Genomic DNA, 22,607 nt, shown 5'->3' with positions numbered 1-22,607 from the left:
CTGACTCACTTTGGCTCTTGCATTGTTTGCAGTCCTGACACAAAGTGCAGCACTGTGCTGTCACAGGTTTCAATAAACAGGCTGGAGTTTGACGTCACTCATGCTGCTCAGATTTCGTGCCACTCTGGATTGTTTGTTCAGTCCAAAACATGAATGCGTACAGTAGACCAGGAGAGCGGGAGGTTCAGACCGCTGTAATGTGTGTCCACAGCACTTCACCAGAGCTCCTCTCTTCAGAGTGTTAGAGAACCCACAGCCTCCAGGGACCCAGGCCTCTCTGAAGCACTGACCCCAGCTGGTACACTGAGCTTTGCAGCCCAATCTGATGGAGGAGCCGGGCGGGAGAGTGAGGTGTGTGAGTGTGCACGTGCGGCCAGGGACAGGAAGGGTAAACTGGAAAAGGAAATGGGAGCAAATCAATTGAACATCAACACACATCGTGTCCAACTCCACCATCGAAAGGATGATTTGGCAGATCAGTGCAGTGAAGGCAGTTAGCTTCCATGCTCAGTGTTGCGTGTGACAGAGTAGTGGAAGACTTTACCAAGGAATTTTGAGTGATACTTCCCTCTGTTCAAAAAGGTGAGACTGGGAGGCATTTGAGAATCATGAAATACCACAAACAAGATTTCCTTTTCAGTTTGAGGTCAGATACTTTTAATGTCCTGCCAGCCTATTTAAACTCAGAAAACTGTCATTTTTATCTTTTCTCTAAGTGTATTTAGGTCTGTTTTCACAGAGCTGTCTGTCCTCCTGTTGATGCAGACATTTGGACTTGCTTTGATTTTGTTGTATTCTTTTTGTTTTAGTCTTTCTGAGACACACAAACCAAAGATCATGGGCTTAATCTTTGTTTTCTTTTCATGTTTTTAGTATGTAGACTATATTTTCATGTTAAAGTGACTAAAGATGAAGGTTGCTGCTTCAAATGTCCCTGCAGGACTTTCACTTTACCGACAGCAAACAACATTCTTTATGGTCAATACCACACGTCTCTCATCTCAATGAGAAATACTTTAGTCGCTTCAGACGGTAAGTTCTACACCTGGAGGTATTATAAAGAAAACATTTTAATGGTAATACGGGACTCACTTTTCAAATTTTACAGAGAACTCCAAGAAAAAGTAAGGAATTACCTTTGAAAAACAATGATAATTAATCTGCAGTTTATTACAGATTAGGAATAGGTTTAAGTGGTCACATATATGGTGTGACTCCGTCTGAACTGACAGTTTTTCCGTGCTTCTGGAAGATTATCAAGAAAACAAAGCACTAGAAATGGAAATGATAAATACAATACTATATATTAACCTAAACAAATGGGTGTCAGATTAAAATTTGCTAGATGCCATCAGTTTGCACCTCCTCCTCTGCATGTTAGAGACTTGAAGTGGACCTGATGAAAATCCTCAAAGCCAAAGACTGAACAACACAGCCACTCCAAGAAATGTGTGATTTGTCATTTAGTTGCTACATCTGGGATTCAGGTTGTTTGAAAGATTTTATTGTGCCTGATGCAACCAAAAATCTAAATTAGTTTTAAGTTGCTTCTACTTTTGAAGAAAAAATGAGTAAATAAACAGCCCTATATGCTATCACGTAAACATAACTTTGTAATCCACGAGCTGAATGGCTCATTGTAGAGCTTTTTTAAAGACCCACTTCAGTGCAGATTGTGTCTTTGGTGTTTTTAAAATGTTCTTGTGCTATTTTTCTGAAGATGGAAGACATATACAAAGAAAATTCAGATTGAAATAGCATTTAAGTATTTTTTTTTTTCAAATTGTTGTGAATCAGAAGCAAATGGAAAAATGTACTTTAAAAAAGAGTGCATTTGTTACATAGAAAATACAATGGGCGGGCCACAAGCTCCCTGGTCCGCTCCATTCGGATGCATCCACTGGCAGATAAATAGATCTGCACGTCTTTGTTTTCCTCGTATCAGATGTCTGGATAGCTCCAATATTGCTCGCCATTTTTGTTGCACCGGTAATGTTAGGTTAGGGGTGTGATGGGCTGTAAGCTAGTAAGAGAGCACATAAACAGAGAGAGTTCATGGGGAGCAGAAGGGAGTGCAAGATATCTCCATCCACAACTCAGAGGTGAATTTCTAATGGACTACTGCCGCTCTGCAAGAAAATGACACGTTTTTTTTTTAATGTTGGCTAAAAAGGGCATAATCATAAATAAAAGACCACTGGGACCGCTTTTACAATAGATCAACAGATGATCAGGGTGGGACTTTAGGGGTTAAAAACAAATAGCTACTATCTCACAAATGTTTAATAGTATCAATACTAGAAAAGGTAGAATGAGAAAGGTTGCTGCTGCTTCTCGATCAGACAACAAACACCCACAGCAGGAGGTAAAATCAAAGGGGAAGGAGAAGTGAAGCCCCAGGCTCTTTTTTGGGTCACTTCATCACAGCTGATCCCCATCCCAAAGCCAATATTTCTTCTCCTTTTCTTTTATTACACTGAAATATTGCACTTGTGTTGTTATGATTAACTGCAGACAGAGCTTTGCATGTATTTAAGCTAGAATATTGAAAATATGACCAAAATGTGAGTCTGACTGCAGCAGCTTTTATGAGCCTCATTAGCATTGTTTTACATTTACAGCTACAGACGTGCAGAGCACCACTCCACTTCTTCAGATGGATTTTCTATTGATGCAGCACATTTTCTAAATGAATATAAACACACTGGACAAATAATAAGCAGCCAGAGAGAAGCTAATTACTGTACGTGCAAGTCAGCAGTGCTGCATTTCCATCCACACTCTCTGTGGCACCTTCAGTGAGATAGCAGAAAGCTGGCACACCCTGCTGCTGGTGGATTCCTCTCTCCTTCATTCACGTCTTCATTCTCCCAGGATTCCCTATGTTAGTTCAGTGTTGGAGCAGCTACTTTCCTGAAACACCCACCCAAATTGCAAGGGAAGTGGACCATGAATGGGTCAGAGGAGATGCACGACCAGCAAGGTGGCACTGTAGGAGTCCATTTCTGACATGTCTGCAAACGCTACAACAGCCTACATGACAAGTTAATCCTCTGCATTTGTACCTGTCCCAGGGCTGAGCATATTGACTCTGCTCCAGGATATGGTATGTTTGTGTGATTCATTGGTGAAAAAGACGGAAGAGGGGATTTACTGTTTTAGTGACTCACGATGAGTCACCAAGTATGTAAAGGCAGCGCTTATAGTATGGTTATGATGTGTGAAAACTGAAAGAAAGATTACCATTATAAGACATTAACCAGGCTTGTGGAACAAGCTGGATACCTCAGCAAAAATAAATAAATAAATACATTGAAAATACAAGCAGTCAGATAATAGTACAGTCCACTACATGCATTAGGGGTGTAACAATTCCTCATTTATTTATTCATATCAAAATTTGTCGTTGATGATACAATTCATAGTCCAAATTGATTCATTTTGAACGATCCGATTCTCTGACCTAAAATGGATCCAGAAAACCTTTAGCCAAAACTTCAACCAGTGTGACTCAGAGAGAAATACCTGGCACTGAACAGTGCAGGTGAAGTTTTCCACATTACTGCAATTTCTTGCAAAATAGTCAAGTGTGAATGAAATATGTGTCCAAACAAACAAGTAAACAAGAACGAATGTCAAATCCATTCACATTTTAGTTTCCTAAAGTTCAGTCCACTGTTGTTTTTCCACATCCAAAGAATCCAAAGAGAACATTCTTAGAACATTCTACCACACTGTATAGTCACATGTCTTTGCTAAATTCAAAGTGTTTCCACACATTAACTGGAATGATGGACTGATCCATTTTTGCTGTCATCACGTGTGTGTTGTCCGCTGTGATACACTTGATCATTTTTAGGTTATTGTAAAGTAAACCCACCCGTCTCAATCCAAATGTTAATTTCCAATGTCAATATAATCGATTTATTTCATTTTGAAACAATTTATAATGGTAGAGACCTATTTGATTTAATTAACAACTTGCATCAGACAGACTGATTTAGTTGGATCATAAAAACATAAATTAATTAACATTGATTAATCGATTAAGTGGATTAATCATTACACCCCTGACAATCTAATGCAATTTCAAACTGACTGTAACAGCTGGCATCTCTGTATTCAGCTAGTTAAATCTGGGAAACTACGGCAAAATATTCAGTCACGTTTGTCCACTGCCAGTCATAGCATTGTTTCAGCATCACTGTTCAAGTCAGGTCAACTAAAATCGCCTGCCTCATCTACCCCAAAGTGAACAAAAAAGAGCAGATGTGTAGTCATATGGTAGAAGGAGGCGGTACCTTTTACGGAGAGGGAATGGGAGAAAAAAGTATGGATGATTCACACTGTCACGTACTGCGGCAGCTGAGGTAGCCATGTCTTAGAGTACATGAGTCATGTTTGTCATGCAGCTGCACAAGGAGGAGATTGCACACTTTTGCCTCCTTTAATATTCCAACAAAGATTTAAAAAGTGCAGTGGTGGTGACAGAACTCCTGCAGTAAAGTTAACAGAAATGATGCTAATCCTCTGAAACGTGGGTTAATATCTAGCCGGCATTCAGATAAAGTGTTTCGATGGCCATGAGCTTCATAACTGAAGCAAAAACTCAACATTTAAGGACAACGCCCTTTAATCTGTCTGGCCCAAGGGTAATTTGACGACATTTCTAAGTCTCATTTCATTAAGGAACAAAGTAATAATAACAAAAACTTTTTAAATTGTATTTTGATCTGCTTTTATGAAAACCCACTGTCATTAAAAGAAGTATAATAAACTGAATGCATGCATGTAGGAGATCATAGTAATGCTGATTCCACCATAATGGGATAAACTGCTAGACCTATTTTTATTACTGTACACAGGTTATTATAGACCTAATAATGATTTTTTACAGAAATGTAAAGATTTCAAATTAAGCTCATGTTATTATTTGCTTCCCTTATTATAATTCCTGCTCAAGAGTTAAATGGCAAATTGCAAGACAATAGTTATTTATCAATAAATGGATCTATTGATCTGGCCCTGGTCGCTCACAGTTGAATCTCTCCTGAACAGTGTGTTGAATGAGTGTGCGCGTGCAGCAGCCACGTGGAGACGACAGATAGTAATGCTCCATCACGCAACAGCCGTATGACTAAATTCCGTGCGGAAAATTCCCCGGTCCACCTTAAAAGCGGAGCCTGGCTGCGGACAGCTCCGTGGTGCTGAAACCGCTCCGAGAGACATCTGTCCAAAACAAGGGGAGGAGGTGGAGAGGATAGCTCCGCCGAGACTTTAGCCTTCAAATCTCACTGTCACGCACGCACCCAGCTCCATCATCAAAGAGGACACCTTAAACGATCGCTCCTCTGTCATATTGTGTAATCTCGATGACGTCCGTGGGGAAAGGTTAAGCATGCTTTTTACGTGAAAATGGCGGCTGTGTGTCGCTAACCCAACCCACTGTAGTACAGATACAGTCACAACAAACTGCGGAAACACATCTCACTCTCTGCCTCAGCAAAACACGAAGCCTGACTGTCATCCTAAAGACTTTCACGCGAGAAAGTGAGTAAATATCCCCCACAGGAGGCGCCGCTGCCTCTCACCTTGTGCCCGCCGCTGCTGTCCGGCTGTCAAAAGCTCTGAGCTGCGCGTCAAGAAGCAACACCAAGGCATCTCTCCGGCAAACTCAGACTGACTCTGCATCCATCAACCTCCCCAGACCACGACAAGAGCTGTCCTTACTTCAACATGGACTGCTCCTTCGCTTCCTCCTTCTTCTGTCGGTCCATGACGCCCAGGATGATCCTCCTCTCCTCCTCGGTGAGGTGGCTGAGATCCGGCATCTCCGGCGTGGCTGAGGGAGCGTCGGCGGCGGCGGCAGGCCCAGGGCCACCCTGGGGCCCATGTGGGGCAGACATCTTTCACACACGGTGGCTAAAAGAAAGGGAAAGGACACGGTCAACAAATATTATATATTCATATGTATTTATACACACACACACACACACACACAACAGTCTGACAGTTGCCGGTTAAGTGCTCAGCATCCAATCTGTTGCTGTTTTAAGAAACACCGAGTTCAGCGACATATGACACATGCCTCCTTAAGAATCAAAGGCTTCAGTTTACAACCTTTTCCAAACATCAGCCTCCATCCATTCGGGTACTTCAGAGACATTAAAAAAGGAGCATAGGGAGGATTAGATGAAGAACTCTTGCCTTTTATTTTGCAGTCATGGTAAATCCTGCCTAACCCATCGCTGCCATCCTTCAGAGGGGTTATACTGGCATGATGGCATCAAAGATGTCCCGTCCGCCCTTGTTTGCTTTCCCTTGGAGCCCTTATCCCTCCTCTGTTGCTCTGTTTAGGTTCCTCCAGCCAGTTCCTACAGCCTAATTCTTGGAGATTTCTTCAATGCACAAAAATATGGATGCAATGACAGAGAGAGGCAGAGTAGAATGGAGGAGAGGGAGAGAGGAGAAGAAGAGGCGGAGCGATGGAAAGACGTAGACTGAAGCCAGAGAGGAGGCGCTGGATGTTCATTGACAGCAGGAGAACAGCAGCTGCAAAACCCGGAGTGGAGCTGCGGCCGACTGGAGCAGCAGGGACAAAAACAGCATGCATATTTCATGAGCAGATCAGAGGAGGGACAGTTGTGGAGTGGGAGCTTAGACACGGAATATCATCGTGAGCACGGCTGTAAGAACAGGTGCGGCTGCCGTTCAAACCCAGAGCTTCTACAGCTGAGAAATTCTGCAATTCCCCAAACAGCATGCAACACTCCCTACTCTGGTCAAGTCTAGAAATGCAGAAGAGAATATGTTTTCTATATATAACCCTATCCGCAGCCCATAATACAATACAGATATTTTTAGATCTCTATAAACTCCTGATGGATCACTTTCCCTTAAAGAAACCCCTTCATTTCTCACTATGCTCACTTACACTCACTCCTTCACTTGTGTTAATCTGCATGGTATCCCACAGACAATCCTTTTCAATCCTTCAGTGTTGATAGAATCTGGAGCATTTCATCAGTTTTGACAGGTTTCTTAGTAGTCCTTTAAAGACCTACTCTAAAAAAACCATGTTTTTGACATGTTCTGTTAGCATTCTTCTGATGATAGAGGACATACAAAATTAAGCTTAAAATTGCATTTCTGAGTATTTCTATATTCAAATCGCTGTGAATAAGCAGCAGATGAAAAATGTGGTTTGAAAGAATCGTATTTGTTGCGTATAAAATATTCCTGGTGGGCCACAAGCTTCCTGCTCTGCTCCATTCTGATCCATCCACTTGCAGACAAATTGATCCATGAACGTCTTTGTTTCCCCCGTCTGAGCTGACATTTGGCTCAAAGCTGTATGACTGGACAGCTCCAATATGGCTCGCCATTTCTGTTGCACCTGAAGTGTTCCCTTGGTGTTCTGAGTGAGAGAATGTAAACAGATTGATGAAAATCCCGCAACCACTTAGAGGTGAATGTCTAATAACCTCCTGCCGCTCTGCAGAAACTATGAGCTAGTAAACAACGCAGCTTTTGTTAAAAAAGTTTTTCCAAGAACGGCATAATCATGATTGAAAGACCACTGGGAACAAATTTACAATAGCTAAAAAGATTTTTTTACTTAAACTTTCAATTTGGTAGCTTCAGCAGGTCTAAAACGTCTTTATTTTTTTGTTTTGATTTTAAGGATGTTGGTTTGTCTCTGCTGTGCGCTCCACTGGCAAAGGAAGTTCCCACCGGAAAAATGATTGAAGATCATCAGAGAGGGTTGTAGCAATTAGAGCCAGTTTTGAAGGTTAACGGTGAAAAATCTGCAACTTTAATCAAGTAAAAGCAAAAAAAAAAAATCACTTAAAAGAGGGCTGACCATCAGTATTTTTTAAAGGTTAAAGAATGATGAACAAGAAATACCAAAGGCATATATTAACCATAGATATACAAGCTTCTTGTTTTATGATCACAAGCAACCTTTTCGATGTTAAAATATACCACTTCAAGTTTGATAGTTGTTTTTAACATTTGAGAGAACGTCTTCTTATTTACAGCTCAAAAGACTAAAAATATCACCTCAGTCTGTACCGATTTATTTAGGACAAAAACAATCACAAGTACGACTATTTAAATGTGGTATTTCAAGAACTTCTGACATCCTACATTCAGCAACAAAAGAATTTCATTAGAAGCTTTTCTTTCCAGACTGTTTCTCCTCAGGTCTGCTTCTTTGGCGTTTTTGCAGAAACGTTTCCTCGGTTCTTTCATCAAACGTATTAAAAATGCAAACATTTCTTTTGATCTGATCATTTTATCATGTACCATTTCTTTCTAGTTTATAGAACCTAAACATTTATAAAATGTACCTAAAAATGAGTCAGGGGTGAAAGCATAAAATGAACATTTGTTTACTACAACTGCTTGATTTTAATTTCTTAAATTTACAACAATCACAGGTTCAGGATTCATGAAAAAAGAAAGCAAATTGTACAAAACTTGTTATGCAGAACAATATCTGAGGAAAAAATCTCAATGGTGGAAACTGTTTAAAACTGAAAAGTACAAGCTTTCATGAAGTAGCATCAGTCCAGAAGCTTTTAGTTTGTCTTTTCGGGTTTCTTTGAAACGGAATAACTTCCCAACATTGGTTGGTGGTCTTTTGCTGGAGCTTTTGTTCATCCTTCACACAGAAAGGTCTGAACGGGTTCCTGTGTGGTTGCAGTCAGAGTCTGGATCTTCTCCCTGCAGTCGCTCTATTTCACCACCGTAACAACATGCTTCTCCTTCTCAGACACCACAGGAACGGCTCCTGGCTTGCTGTGCTTGCGAACGTTCATCTCCCTAAAAACAAACAATGAGTACACCAACGTTAGACAACAATACACAAAAATCCAACTGTTCCAGCATATCTGATACGTGATAATTCTGTCTATTAGGGAGGAGGAGGGAGTTAATTCAGTGGACATCCATTTCACCACACAAGCTGTGAATGAAAATGACGTGAGAGCGCGTCATGGTGGGCAGAGCCATCTGTGAGAATTTCCATCAGGCTGGTGAGAATGCTCGGCTCTGCTGGCAGCAGCACAAGTCCTCCTGTCATGTGGACACCAAGTGCAAATCAGCTTTATGTCATTATTTAAACAAAGGGCAGTACGCACTTCCGTCTGCGAGCGTCCTTCATGACCCGGAGTTCCTTGGTCTGATGGTAGATGCTCTTAGGTAGGTGTCTGTGGCGGGCGATGCGCCGGATTTGTGGATGGTTCTGGAACTTCTCCTTTAGCTTCTGACTGTAGTTTGCAGCTTCCCTCTCTCTGGGAGCCAGCTGCAAAACACCAAAGTCAGAGACGCAACAAGTCCTTCATTTGAATTTATACCGACAACTTTCCAAAGACAGCGTTGGGCGGGACAGAGTCAATCTGAAGCTCTGTAGGGTCCAACCACCTGCCAGATTTTAAAACCCTCCCAACTATGTTGATTTTTTTTTTGTACTTTTTAACATGGGAGTAAAAGGAAAACAGCTCTTTTCTGTCGCCAGCCTCTAGTGGTCATTTGAGGGACTGGACCATTGGTTCTCACTGGTTTGCATCACATTTTGGAAGTTAGAGGCTTGAACCGACCCTTAGCCTTTGTCATAACTGGCCTTGTAGGTGGATTCAGGCTGTCTGAAGGTGAAAACAGGGCAAACACGTGCAGGACACAAAGTTGGTTGGAAATACCAAAGTCGTACCCCACTTAGTGAACCGATAGAAAATTCAAATGTTCATGCACTTTTTTCTACGGGCATGCTGCAGGTGGACAGGTCATAGTGAACATTTTAACAACATGTATGGGTAAGTTAGGGTGAACACGCTGCTTCTAAGATGCAAAAATCCCATAGACTTCTTTAAAAAAAAAAAAATAAATAAACAGCTATTACTATTGGTCAGTATAACCATTCTTGCTCTGATACCTATTTTTAACATGTTTTTGATAATCCTACTTTTTGACATGTTTTGATATGACATTTTTTACTGTAGTGCAGGTTATTCACATTATAAACTGATCAGTAAGGTGCCTCAGTAAAAGCGTTGGTGCCTTCTGGCCCCCCACGTCTAACGTTTGAAACTAGGGCTGAAACGATTCCTCGAGTTACTCGAGTTACTCGATTACAAAAATTCCTCGAGGCAAAAACTCTGCCTCGAAGCCTCGTTAAATTCCTATGCACTATACGCGCGGCGCAGGCATTAGATTGTGTCACACGGACCGTTTATTCACACGGACCTTTTGAATTTAGTTGGCGCGATGGCGGAGAATAGATCTATAAATAAACGGCAGAAATTGTCTAAAGTGTGGGATCATTACACACTTAATAAAGAAGAGAACAAGGTGCGGCGCGTGCCGCCGGCAGCGAGCGAGGGGCGGCGTCAGCCGCTCCGCGCCCCTTCCGCGGCGACCAGCGCGGAAGGGGCGCGGAGGGGGCGCCGAGAGGCAGGGCCTGGGACAGGCGGTAGCTCGCCTTTCGGCAGACCGCGAGGCTTCTTTAAGCATTGCAAAAATAACAAAAGCATTATTTTTACACGAAATATAAACAATGATAATGATCAAATATGTTTTTCTGATTCTTCTATTTTTAATGGCCTTCCATTTTGGTGTTGTGCCACCCTTTCAAAGTCTTCTGTCCCCCCCCCCCCATTCAAAATGTTCTAGTTCCGCCACTTCTCAAGACCAACTTTAAAACACCAAAAGTAACATTTGCATCAGAGCGGATCTTTACAATCAAATGCTTGTTCATTTTACAACCACATCATTTTTGTTATGCAAGATTTGTTTTGGTTGTTCAAAAACACACACAAATGGTTTTATCCGATTACTCGATTAATCGATCGATTAAGTGCTAGATTAATCGATTACAAAAAGAATCGATAGCTGCAGCCCTATTTGAAACATTTGATTGACAACTACTCCCAAGTCCACTTTCAGTGGTAGGGGTGTGAATTTCCAACAAGCTCACTCTCGATTGGCGAGAGTGGTTGCCATAGAAACGTTGACCCAAAACGACGCGGACCGATCACTGATTACTGAGGTTGTCTGACTCCAAGATGGCAAAAAAAAAAAAAGGCGGATGAAGTGACTTCATTTGGTTGGAGCCGGGGAGTAAACCCTTTTCTATGGGTTATGGTACACTGACTCGGTGCAGTTCTTAGATACAATCCCTGGCCTTCAATAGAAATGAAGTATCAATTTGTATCATTAGAAACGTTTGGATAAGCTAGCTCCAACCGCCGAGGCGTGGCTTCACTCATTTATCATGAGAGAATGCAATCACTTCAGTGAATGTCTCCTCAGAGACAGCCGTCACGGGCTGCAAGCAGATTTAGGTCACTTGAATGAACACTGTCATTTTTCTGACGAGGGCAGCATCTTTTTCCCCGCTGCCCCCTGTTTCCTCTGCTCTGCTGAAGTTCCACTAACGGTCGACGTGGTGTCTCATTATTACGGCTGCTTACTGTTTACTCTTGTTGTGGTGATAGTGTCATTACACAGAACTTTCATCATGTTAAAGCAAAGCTTTAACTTCTTACAAACGTGTAGAATGTATTTGATTAAAGTCAGTTATGGTACATTGTTCTCCATCATAGAATGATGAGTTAAGCAGTAACAAATCAATGTCTGTTAAAAAAGGAAAGTGCAGATCAACAGCAGGCTGCTGTGTCTCGCTCATAAAAACCACGGCGGGCCTTTGGCCGGTTTTGGCCTCTGAGGCTTTTATTCTGATTAAAAGCAATGATTTGCCTGAGATTCAATTTATTGAGAAAGACTAGCTAGATGCTGACCCTGTGCTCCTAAACTGCTTCCCTTTAATACACAAACCAACTCCAAAACAATGTTTGCATGACCTCAACGTGTTGGGGTAACGGTTGACCTCTGTCAATAAAAGAAACTTTTAAAGTCCCATTCCGATCATCTTTTGATCTATGGTAAACGCGTTTGCAGCGGTCTATGATTGTTGTTTTTAGACAAAATCAGAACAACTGGGTTGTTTTCTAGGACATAGTTTCTGCAGAGCGACAGGAGTTCTCACCTCTGAGTTGTGGGTGAGACCCCCCCCCTTCAACACCCATAACTGAGCTATCTGTTTACATGCTCTCCCACTAGCTTACAGCCACTCACAACCCCAAGCTAACATTAGCGGTGCAACATCAGAGCTATCCAGCCGTTTAGTTTAGTTCCAGATTCCAGCTCAGACGAGGAAAACCAAGACGTACATAAACTCGAGGATGCATCAGAATGGAGCAGAGCGGCAAGCTTGTGGCCCGCCCAGTGTACTTTCTAACATCACCATTAAAAGCTTTTTCCAAACTGTATTTTTTCATCTCCTCCTGATTCATAATAATTTAAATAAAGAAATATTCAAATGCTATTTTAAGCTTCATTTTCTTTACAAATGTCCTCCATCATTAGACAAATACATGATAAAGATGCCAAAAACACAATTTTATCAGAGTGGGTCTTTCAAGATCTAATAAAATCTAGAATAATCTGATCAAACACAAATTGCAGATGCGCTCACCTGTGAGGTTTTAAACATAAAAGTAATGAATGATCTCACTGTCAGCGCTGCTATGGAAAAGAACCGGTCTCAATGTTGTGTAAAGGCAATTCTCACCAATATAAATCTCTAGATCTCCAGTGATGATCTGTCCATTGAAGCTACCAACTAAATCAAACAAAACCTTAATGATTAAAGCCACTAATGCATAAAAAAACTTTTCTCTATTTTTAAGCCAATGTTGAAATCCCCTTTCCTTCCCTACAGCCATCAGTCTGGTAGCTAATGCCTTTTTTGGTCTTTTTTTAGCAACATGACGACAGCCATCAGCTGGCAGTTTCTTGGTTTAATGAGCCGCCGCGTCTGGAAAGCTTCAGAGTGGCAAAATCGGTTGGTCAGTCTTGATTGATCTGAACTCTGGAGCTGCTGCCACAAACAGGACTGCAGCTTCCAGTGTCTGCTCTGTGAACCCGTGGTCTGGTCCAGAAGCACGTCTGACTGAAACCCCTGCACCAACAGCAGGTGGAGTCAACAGACTTCACTGCGTAACCACTAGGGGGGCTTGCTACACAATCAAACCTGTCACCATTTACCAGTTGTGTTCAAATTTATTTTTAGGCCTTTTTACTTCCTCTGTGGGTACATTAAATTATGCAGGATAGTTGTATACTCACAAGATTTCTTTATAAGTTCATGATTTGATTTTTTTTATGTCACTGGGCTACATGAGTTGCAGCCTTTTTGTCAAACCTGGGAAAAAAATTGAAAATGCGGGACGTGGGGGGGGGGGGGGGGGTTCCTTGCGGGGGGGGTGTCCTTGCGGGCCCAGGACGGTCCAACAGCTACATAACATTCACTTCTGTCTTTCACCTCTGAATGGCTACGTGAACAATGGAAGACGTCTGCTGCATTTGTAGGTTAAGGTTAAGATTTCCAAAGTGTTCTTGGTTCAACAACGAGGAACATTCACAGACGCAAAGATTTGACGAACGATTTCTAAACTGAAAACAGCCAAATCACTTGTAGTCACTCCGATGTTTTCAGAAATGCAAGTAAAGCATGACTCGACGGTTTTTTCTAAAGCAATCCTTTAACTGTAGGGGAACTTCAAACACTTTAGGACATCAACTTTCTATTAAGAAACCTTATACATTCCTTTTTTTGTGGTACTTGTACTTCCTGGTCTAATTCATGTTTCTGTGAAGATGTCAAAAGGTTTGTGCCATTACCGCTTCTCACTGTAGCAATGCAATACCATCATTGTTTAGAAGAAAATGAAGGCCGATTAAAGGAGTAGCCGTACACATTGTAACATTCCTGACCATTCTAAAGGGTCTTTCCAATCCTAAATATAACATTTTCAAGAGACGGGGTGCTTTGTTTTGAAGGCTGGCCCAGTCCAGCTGAGTGAGCAGCGGAACCTGCGTCCAAACATGTACGCTGAAGCTGCTGCTTCACCGTCACCTGATGGGACTCGATATGAACTAGTTTCTATTTTTATACGACAATACGGACTCCAGAGGATGAATTATTGGCTTTAAAGGCAAAAAGGCTTAATGCAAGCTGGGTTACGGTTAAAAAGCAGACTGAGCTTATAGCAGCTGACGGGGAAGTCACCATCAGTCCAGCCTGTCTTCACACAGACACAGCTTTGATTCAGCATTTCTGGTAATTAAAAGCTCTCCCCACACAACTTTATTGTTAATTCTTCATTATGTTCAGTGTGGCCTCCGTTTAAGTGATTGGCCTATTCAAACTGCTGATAGGAGCAGCCCTTGTCTGATCTCTTAAGTGCAAACCCAGCAAATAAATCTCCTTTTTAAACAGTTAGTGTAAAGCAAGTGCCAAAAGCAAAGCCATTTCCACTCTGCAGCTGCATTAAGGGAATAAGCAGGAAAGAATACGACCACGAGTGAAAGATGTCAGCATGTCTTCAGGATTCAGACTGAACATTTCTCTTTCTGATATTCTTTTACCCTTTGGAGAACAATAAATTATAATTACACTTTTACTTCGAACCGGCACAACAAATATTTACAATAATTATAATTATTCAAAGTTTTCCAAAAATACAGTCAAGTTGGATAAAAGCGGTTTGATCTTTGCGGGGGGGGTCTGGACTTCCCTATGGCTTTTGATACATCCCAAGTATTGAGAGTGATGGTGTTCTGGGTCAGCATCCATCATGGCATTTGGCAACAGCACAGACCTGGCAGATTCCTCTACTGTTACAGTCCTTTGGAGGCACAGAGCCAAAGCTGAGCTGAAAATGCAACCTACTCATAAAAGAAGATCAGGCAATAAACTGAGAGCAGATGCAAGATTGATGTCCGCTGGTGATCGGTCGGCAGTTGTGTCAAACAACACAGAAAATTCCTTCAAGCGCAAAGGTTCAGGCGGAAAAGGCCGGACAGGACTCACCACTCCCAGCTTCTCAGCTGCGTTGGCTTTCCACAGTCTGATGTTCATTTCATCAGATCCGCTCAGGATGTATTTGCTGTCTGCTGACCACTTTATGCAGATGACATGCTGCATGCGCTTGGTGTGGTACACTTCCCTGAGTTAAGAAGAAAAACGCCATGTCAAGAAGACTCCATAAGACAATAGAAGCATAGCATCTGCACATTCAGGATATTCAGACTGAATTATTACTTCAGTGTTTATAAAAAGACATTTTACCAGTAGTGCTTTGGAGTTAAAATTGCTCAGTCAAAATAAAAACCTGTACAGAGATTAGAGAATGGTAAAAATGTGCACTGGCATTGAAAATGGAAAAGGTGTGCAGCATGCTATGGCATCCCCTTTGAGTAAAATAACGGTAGATATTTTCATTTTACATCATCCCTTACAGTTGGATGGTGAGATGCAGGTCCACTTCTAAATCATAAAAAATTTAATCAAAAATAATTAAACATACAAAAACCATATGTAAACTATAAAAAAGTTTTGTTTTTTGGGGTCGATCTTCGTAGGCGGTAGAAGTGTGATGAATTGTGGTTAGTGTATGCTTGTGTGTACATTAATTTTTAAAAAGTAGACAAAATAGGTTTGTTTCTCAATTTTTCAAAAAAAAAAATTTTTTAAGGTTTTAAACAGACAATTAAAAAAAAAATACAGCAACTTGTTTATCAGACCAGCATATTCTAGCATTTTAAAAAGCATTACCCTAACCACCCAAAAAGGGTTGTTAATAATAATAATAATAATAAACTTTATTTGTATAGCACCTTTCAAGATAAAAATCACAAAGTTCTTCACAGTAAAACACAATAAAACACAGTAAAACACAGAATACAGAGAAAATTAAGAAAAAGCTATTTTAAAAAGATAGGGTTTTAGCTGCTTTTTAAAAGAAAATACTGAGTCTGCAGATCTGAGGCTGAGAGGAAGGGAGTTCCAGAGGGATGGAGCCACTGCTGCAAAGGCTCTGTCACCTTTAGTCTTTAACCGGGATCTCTTAACAACCAGCAAACCCTGGTCACATGACCTTAGGGAAACGCGTGGATTAGCATCTCCATCTCCGAACGTGACACAATTGGACTCAGTTTTGCAATGTTTTTAAGATGATAAAAACAAGAACGAACAAGTGACCCGACATGCGAGTCGAGGGATAAAACCGGGTCTAGAGTGACCCCAAGGTTCCTGACAGAGGCGTTGATAAAGGAAGAAAGTGGACCAAACCACTGGAATATCTGGGGGAAGCAACTGTCAGGAGCACAGACTAGAACCTCAGTTTTAGCTTCATTTAGTTGGAGAAAGGTATTATTCATCCAACTCTTGACTGAATCCAGACACCTGCGTAAAATCTATATTTTAAAAACATCCAGCGGTTTAAAAGACACAAAGCTGAATATCATCAGCATAAAAATCATAATAAATGTAGTTAAAAGAACTTAAAATGTACTGCAAAGGCAATAGATATAAAGTGAACAGTAAAGTTCCCAAAACTGAGCCTTGTGGGACACCAAAAGTGAGGGATGCAGAGGAGGACTTAAACTTGGAAAATACAACAGAGAAAGATCTATGATCTTGTTATATTGTTATGAGATTTGAAAGACGTGAGGCACAACTAATTAGATCTGAAGTAAAAAGGATCCTGCTTTTACTTTGAAATGGATTCATAGTCATTTGAATCACTATTTTTACCCAGGTAAAAACTTACAGTTAAAACAACACTGTAACAGATCCGCTCATAAACAATGCTCTCCTCTTTCTTCAGGTGTTTCCTTGCAAAAACAGCATCTTGTTCATGTGTCTGTAACCATTCTCAGTCATGTTATCATTGTGTTCTGCAGGGGAACCAAAACCTTTGAATCCCAACAGTAGAACTCTTATTCAGGGTATGAACCTGGAATATTGCTGAATATTGGCCGTTATGAATGCATGCAGAATGGTGTGCAAGTCAGTGTGTTTTAACTTCACTGGACATTTGGAAAATGTTGTTGTTAATCTACAACCATGTGAGTTTAAAGACCCACTCTGAATAAAATTGTGTTTTTGGTGTTTTTAACACGTTCTTGTAGATGTTTTCTCTTGATAGAGGACATTTATAAAGGAACATTTGTTTGTTAATGCAATCAAACTATTGCTCTTCTGTACGTTTTTGTCCATGCATATCTTCTGCATACTTTGTGCGATTTCTGACTTTTAAGTTACAAAATGTTCCACAAGTTAAGGACATTATCGCTCTCTTCTGCGATTTCTTCTGCAACGTATGGTTTTTCTGCAATTGAACAGAATTGTTGCAACATTTGCCATAAAAATACAACTGCAAACTTTCTGCTTTTCAAAAATTCAAACATGCATTTGTTCTGCTATTTGTGGACTTTTCTGTTGTCCCTAAGCAAATTTTCATAGCTTTTCAAATTTTGGAACTTTTTAAAATTCCAAATATAATGGAAGTCAACATATGCTTCAACCTCACTGTTTTTGAATTCTCTCCTACAGTTTTTCAGGTAGAGAAACCCTTCAAAGTTTAAAATGTAGTGGAGGCTTCGGGCTATACAGGTATTACTTTTCTTTTGGACATGTTAGATAGTTTTTGTTTGAAATTTGGCAATGTTTTGACCCCTCGTCGGATTTTAACAGTCTGTATTTCAATGTTCCCAGAGTGGGTGACATCATCGATAGAATTCTGAACAAACCTCGAACTAAATTATGTATCAATGTATTCCTCACCTTGTGAGCTTTTTAAAGTGAAAGAATGATTTTGATCTAACTTATAGTTTAGACACAGCATCAATTTGTTTAGGAAGAAAAGGCTGTCTTCATCAGTAAATAGATGACATGCAGCTGCGAGCAGACATGGACTTTGAAGCAGTTACCATGGAGATGGCAGTCTTTCACACACGAACGCACACACACACTGAAACAGGCTTTGCAGAATTCCCTTTGACACTTTCAATGACACATGCATGTTTTTTATTCACTGTTTGCTGTCAATCCAAAAGAGATCCACTTCATTACTCGCATTTAGAATAAATTCAGTTTGTGTGAGAATTTTTAACTAGATTAGCATTTAACATTTACATTACCATCATGCTGGCTTTAGGTGCAAATGTGGACATTCCTTTACATTTTAATGGTAATTTGTTATGTAGCCTTTCTATTTACATTACGCTGGCTCACTACACATCTACTGAGGTTTTAGGCTTACTTTAGCCAATACTTTAGTAATATGCTACACATTCATAGGTTAATTTGGTATCTACTAAGGTTTTTTAAGCTAATTCGACATTTAGCTAAAATTTAAATATGGTTTCTTAGACATTCAAATCCCTAAACAACTGTTTTCCTCCATCAGTATCTATTTTCTGCCATTTATGGACACTTTTGCATACTTCTGCAATTTTCTCTGCAACGTAACATAATTGCAGCATTACAATGAAAAAGCATTTCTGTAGCTTTACACTTAAAGCAAACTGCTTCAGGAATTTAGTCAACCATTTTCCTTTCAATAAACTTTAGCTTCTGCGGCTAAAAGTTATGCGATTAGGCAAATAAAAGCAATCACATTCAGCAATTGTGCAATCAAACCTATTTCTGCAGGAAATAAAACTTTTCTTGTATAGATTAAAATTAAATTTCTGTGCATTTCTTTATTCAAGTCATTGCGAATCAGGAGCAAACAAAAAATGCAGTTTGAAAGAGATCTTTTTTGTGGCGTAGAAAATATGATGGATGGGCCACAAGTTCCCTGCTCTGAGCCGTCAGCAACCGGGAGGGGAAGGCGTGGAGTTACTACACCTAAACCAGGGGTCGGCAACCGGCGGCTCCAAAGCCGCATGCGGCTCTTTCCTCCCTGTGCTGCGACTCTGTGTTTTTGTAAAACAACTATCATGTTCTCAGATTGTCGTGGTGTCTTTAACACCGTTAGGTAGAGCGAGCAGGCAGGAGAAAGAGAGCAGCTTGAACACGGCACGCGGAGGGGGCGTGTCTACAGCTGTGAACGCCGACCAGTCTGTTATGGGATGTTATGGAAAGTTCTTCTAAAAAGACAGTCAGTGGTAATCTTGTCGGGGACACATGAACGCCCCCAAAAAAAGACTAAAACCACCCATTTCCGTGTAAAATTAAATAAATTTGCATCAGGACGCCCCTACTCATTGCACGCGGGGGAAAAACCTGCAGAGGACGTGAACAGGTAGAGCGGCAGGGGCGGGGCTTAGACTGACCGCTTATGATTCCAGACAAACTAACAGCTGCTTCCTAATAAAAAATAGTTGTCATCCATAAAATTAATATAATTTATTGGGTTTACTGGATTTAAAGAAAAATAAACAGAAAGGAGTCTGCATCAAAGTGAATCAGTTTCCATCATCTCATTCATCAAACACCTCAGGGTGTTTGACAGACAAGTCTATTCAAGGTTGTGTAAAAACAACAGAAGATCAGAAGAAACATAACGCTAATAAATAATTAAATAAATATCCTGACAGCATTTTGAATCAATAGAAGAAACAAGAAATGAAATATCGCGATATTTCGGCGAAATACCCCCTAGTGTTGCTGCTCCCTGTGCTTTCATTTCTGTGGGACACTGATCCAAATGGCTCTTTAAGTGGTACAGGTTGCCGACCCCTGACCTAAACAGTCCGGCCCACAACTCAGAGGTACATTTTTAATGAACTACTGCCGCTCTGCAGAAAGTATGTTCTACAAAATAACACAATTTTTTTTTTTATGTTGGCTAAAAATGGCATCATCAGAATCAAAAGACCACTGGGAACAAAAGATGATTGGAGTGGGTCTTTTAAAATGATGGAGGTATAAACCCTGCAGTATAAATGCCTTTTGCTTTGTAGTTTAACCTGCTAACCTGCTGTGTCCGGCGTCCTTGGGGAAGATCCGAATGGTTTTATCAAAACTGGCGGACACAAACTCCTGCCCAGTGGGAGAGTAGTCGACATCGAGCACCGCAGAGACATGGTCCATGTGAACCACCAAGGGCTTCTCCAGGTACCTCATGTCATACGTGTACAGACTGGTGAGAAGAAAAGCAGACATTTATGACATTTAGCCAACAAGAAAATATTAGAGGGAGAGACTGAAAGTGACTACAGTGGAAAATCTGGAGGTTATGATAAAAAAAGAAACTCTACAAATAGCATGGAAGCTCTCTTCTGGACTCACTTGTAGTCTTCATTTGCACATGTGAAGTAATAAGCTTCCATTGGGTTCCAGCATAAGGTGTTTGACCTCATAGTCATAATAACCTAAAGAGAAAGTAAAAAAAAACAACAACAACAAGGTTTTGTGAAATAAAACAGGACTGCATCCATGTAATCCATATGGTTGGTTACCTTTTTAAGCGGTGCTGACTCTCTCATGTCATATAGGACTATACTTCTGTCAGAAGCGCAGCTTCCAAGAAGATCTGTCTGTTGTGAGATGAAATGTGATTCACTCAAAGGAAATTGGCAGGATGTGTTTTTTTATTTAACAAGACAGGAACTGTTTGATACAGCGGCCCTGAAGTGCAAATCACATCAACAACTTACTCAACACACAAAACGCCAACATTACATTGTAGACAACAAAACATAAATCCAAAAAAAAAAAAATTTAAATAAATGAAAAAATAAAAAGGAAACATTTTGGAAAACAAAAGTAATTTAGATAAATCAAAATGCAATGTTTGAAAAATGAAACAAAATAAGAAACAAGAAAAAGTAGCTATTATAGGAGATCAATGATTGGATGATGTCTGTTGACCTTTCCAATTGGAAGTTTTGGACGTGGTATACTTTGACTTTCGGGTATTTCTTTATCATCCAGCCTCTGTCACTGCAAAAGTTCAGGGATTGATCAACCAACTGTTTACCACTGTTTGGGCTAAGCATCCTTCCGCTTTCCCTCTTCTTCAAAGCTCATGCATTATCTTCCAATCAGTGATGTCCCATGATACCTGGCTTTTCCCAATACCTTCTTTTGTTTCAGATTTTAAAATTGCATTGTGGTTCCTGGAAATTACTTTTGTTTTCAGTAATTTTTCCACTTTTAGTTTCTGTAATTTGATTCCTGAAAAGTTTTACAATCATTTGTTTTGCTGTTTTGATTGGGATCTTTAAGGTTTTGGCCTCGAGCGATTTGCTGATGTGATTTGGACTTCAGGGCCACCGTAGTCTGCTGTAATCAAACCCCTGCTGAGTGATTTCTGAGCAGCGTATTGCCATACCTCCACAGGGTTAAAGCTGACAGAGCTGAAGCTGTCCACTCCCCAGGTGAAAGAGCGGATCGGGCTGCTCCTCTGCTCATCCCAGATGTCCACCTGCTGGCCACATGTTGCAAACACACCCTCTTTCTGGTGGTGGTCCAGCCCTGTGAACACAGTCTACAAACAAAAAGGAAGAATTAGGAAATCAATTACGTGTGATGCTACACACACAAATAAACACCACAGAGACCATACTTTTCCCAAAATAGTGTGAAGTGGCTCCTCCTCCTCGCCATAACCCGGCGTTTCCATTTTCCATTGCTTTATCGTTTTGTCATCCCCAATCTGTAATATTAAGAAAATCCAAAAATGCATATCTTTGTCCTGCAAATAGGATTTGAAAAAAATATTTTTTTTTTCTGATAAGAATGCAGCATTTACTGTGAAAAAAGAAGTCCCACAGAATCTGACCACCATTCCTCGCACGAACCCCTCGTGTGCCTGCAGTGTGCGGACACACTCGCGTTTGGAAAGATTCCACACTTTGACCTAATCATGAAAGAAAACAAGCATGAAAGAGAGCCTGCACCATAAAACTTCAATTCAGATGAAGAAGACGAACCTCTCCATCACAGGAGCCTGACAGAAGGGTGGAGAGGCTCCTGGTGTGCTTAGCCAGACAGTTAACCCCATCTCTGTGACCATCCAGGGAAGCCAGGAAGGGCTTGGCGAAGACTCGCTCCAGCTTAGTTGCGTTCAGGGCCCGTGTGTATTCCCGGGCCACCTCAAAAGGATGGAGGGTGGGGTCATAGTTCCTGGGGACTAACAACAAGACGGCAAACTGACACACAAACGCTCTAATGATGTTAACTCTTAATACTTTTTAAATATATCAACCAAGGATGCGTTATATTTGTCAATCTCATGTTAAAAAGGAAAGAAAGATGAGAGTTACTAGCAGCTATTTAATCTACATTTTTATTTGTTCGCCAAGTTTTTCAAATTTTACATCTAAAATTATTCATACTTAACCCCATATAAAAGCTTCACTTTTTATAATATCAGTGAAAAACAAAGGAAGAAAATCGCTGGTTAACACATCGCTAACCGGTTAACCGACTAGCTAGCTCACTGAGTGACCAGTAAACAAGACTCTTACCTCGCTGAATGTCTAGTTTGGTCTCCCGGACGTAATCATCCGGGTTTCTTGAAAGGACTTTAACCTTCATTTAGATAAATAAAATAAAACGTACACTTGGAAATCCTTACTTTCAGCAGAAAAATATTAGCAAGTGAGAAAACAAACTGCCATGTGTGGCTGAGCTTGTTCGCATTGCATCGTGGGATTTCGCCATTCGTTACGTCACAGAAAGAAATCTGTTAAGTTAAAATTTGTTCAAAGGTGGAAACCGGAAGTAGTTTTGTAACGCGGAG

General features: G+C 40.7%; 2 protein-coding genes across 45 annotated transcripts in view; both read right to left on the bottom strand.

Annotated features, from left to right (window-relative positions):
* rims2a (regulating synaptic membrane exocytosis 2a) overlaps nt 1–6,502 on the bottom strand; it is a 169,554-nt gene extending 163,052 nt beyond the window's left edge. For 32 of the 44 annotated variants that reach the window (XM_078933794.1, XM_078933796.1, XM_078933798.1 and 29 more), the window contains exons 1-2: nt 6,208–6,347; nt 5,731–5,922 (exon numbers count right to left, since the gene is read on the bottom strand). In XM_078933794.1, the coding sequence (XP_078789920.1) occupies nt 5,731–5,906 (176 nt within the window). In that variant the 5' untranslated portion in view covers nt 5,907–5,922; nt 6,208–6,347. Of the gene's footprint in view, nt 1–5,730; nt 5,923–6,207 lie in introns of all 44 variants that reach the window. The other 12 variants (XM_078933806.1, XM_020709925.3, XM_023963912.2 and 9 more) reach the window with 1 other exon arrangement.
* A 1,889-nt stretch (nt 6,503–8,391) lies between these two features.
* Nucleotides 8,392–22,535, bottom strand: dcaf13 (ddb1 and cul4 associated factor 13). Its single transcript, XM_004077602.5, has 11 exons — nt 22,333–22,535; nt 21,796–21,995; nt 21,615–21,722; nt 21,429–21,518; nt 21,195–21,350; nt 20,320–20,397; nt 20,150–20,232; nt 19,836–20,000; nt 14,939–15,074; nt 9,147–9,310; nt 8,392–8,829 (listed from the first exon to the last, which is right to left on the bottom strand). Exons 1-11 carry the CDS (start codon nt 22,400–22,402, stop codon nt 8,742–8,744), a joined length of 1,338 nt encoding a protein of 445 aa, XP_004077650.1. The 5' UTR covers nt 22,403–22,535; the 3' UTR covers nt 8,392–8,741.
* Between the last annotated feature and the right edge of the window lie 72 nt (nt 22,536–22,607).

Source organism: Oryzias latipes, chromosome 16 (genome assembly GCF_053564925.1).
Source record: "Oryzias latipes strain Hd-rR chromosome 16, Olatipes_Hd-rR_3.1".
Classification (NCBI taxonomy): domain Eukaryota; kingdom Metazoa; phylum Chordata; class Actinopteri; order Beloniformes; family Adrianichthyidae; genus Oryzias; species Oryzias latipes.
This window is presented reverse-complemented; position numbering and strand designations above follow the sequence as displayed.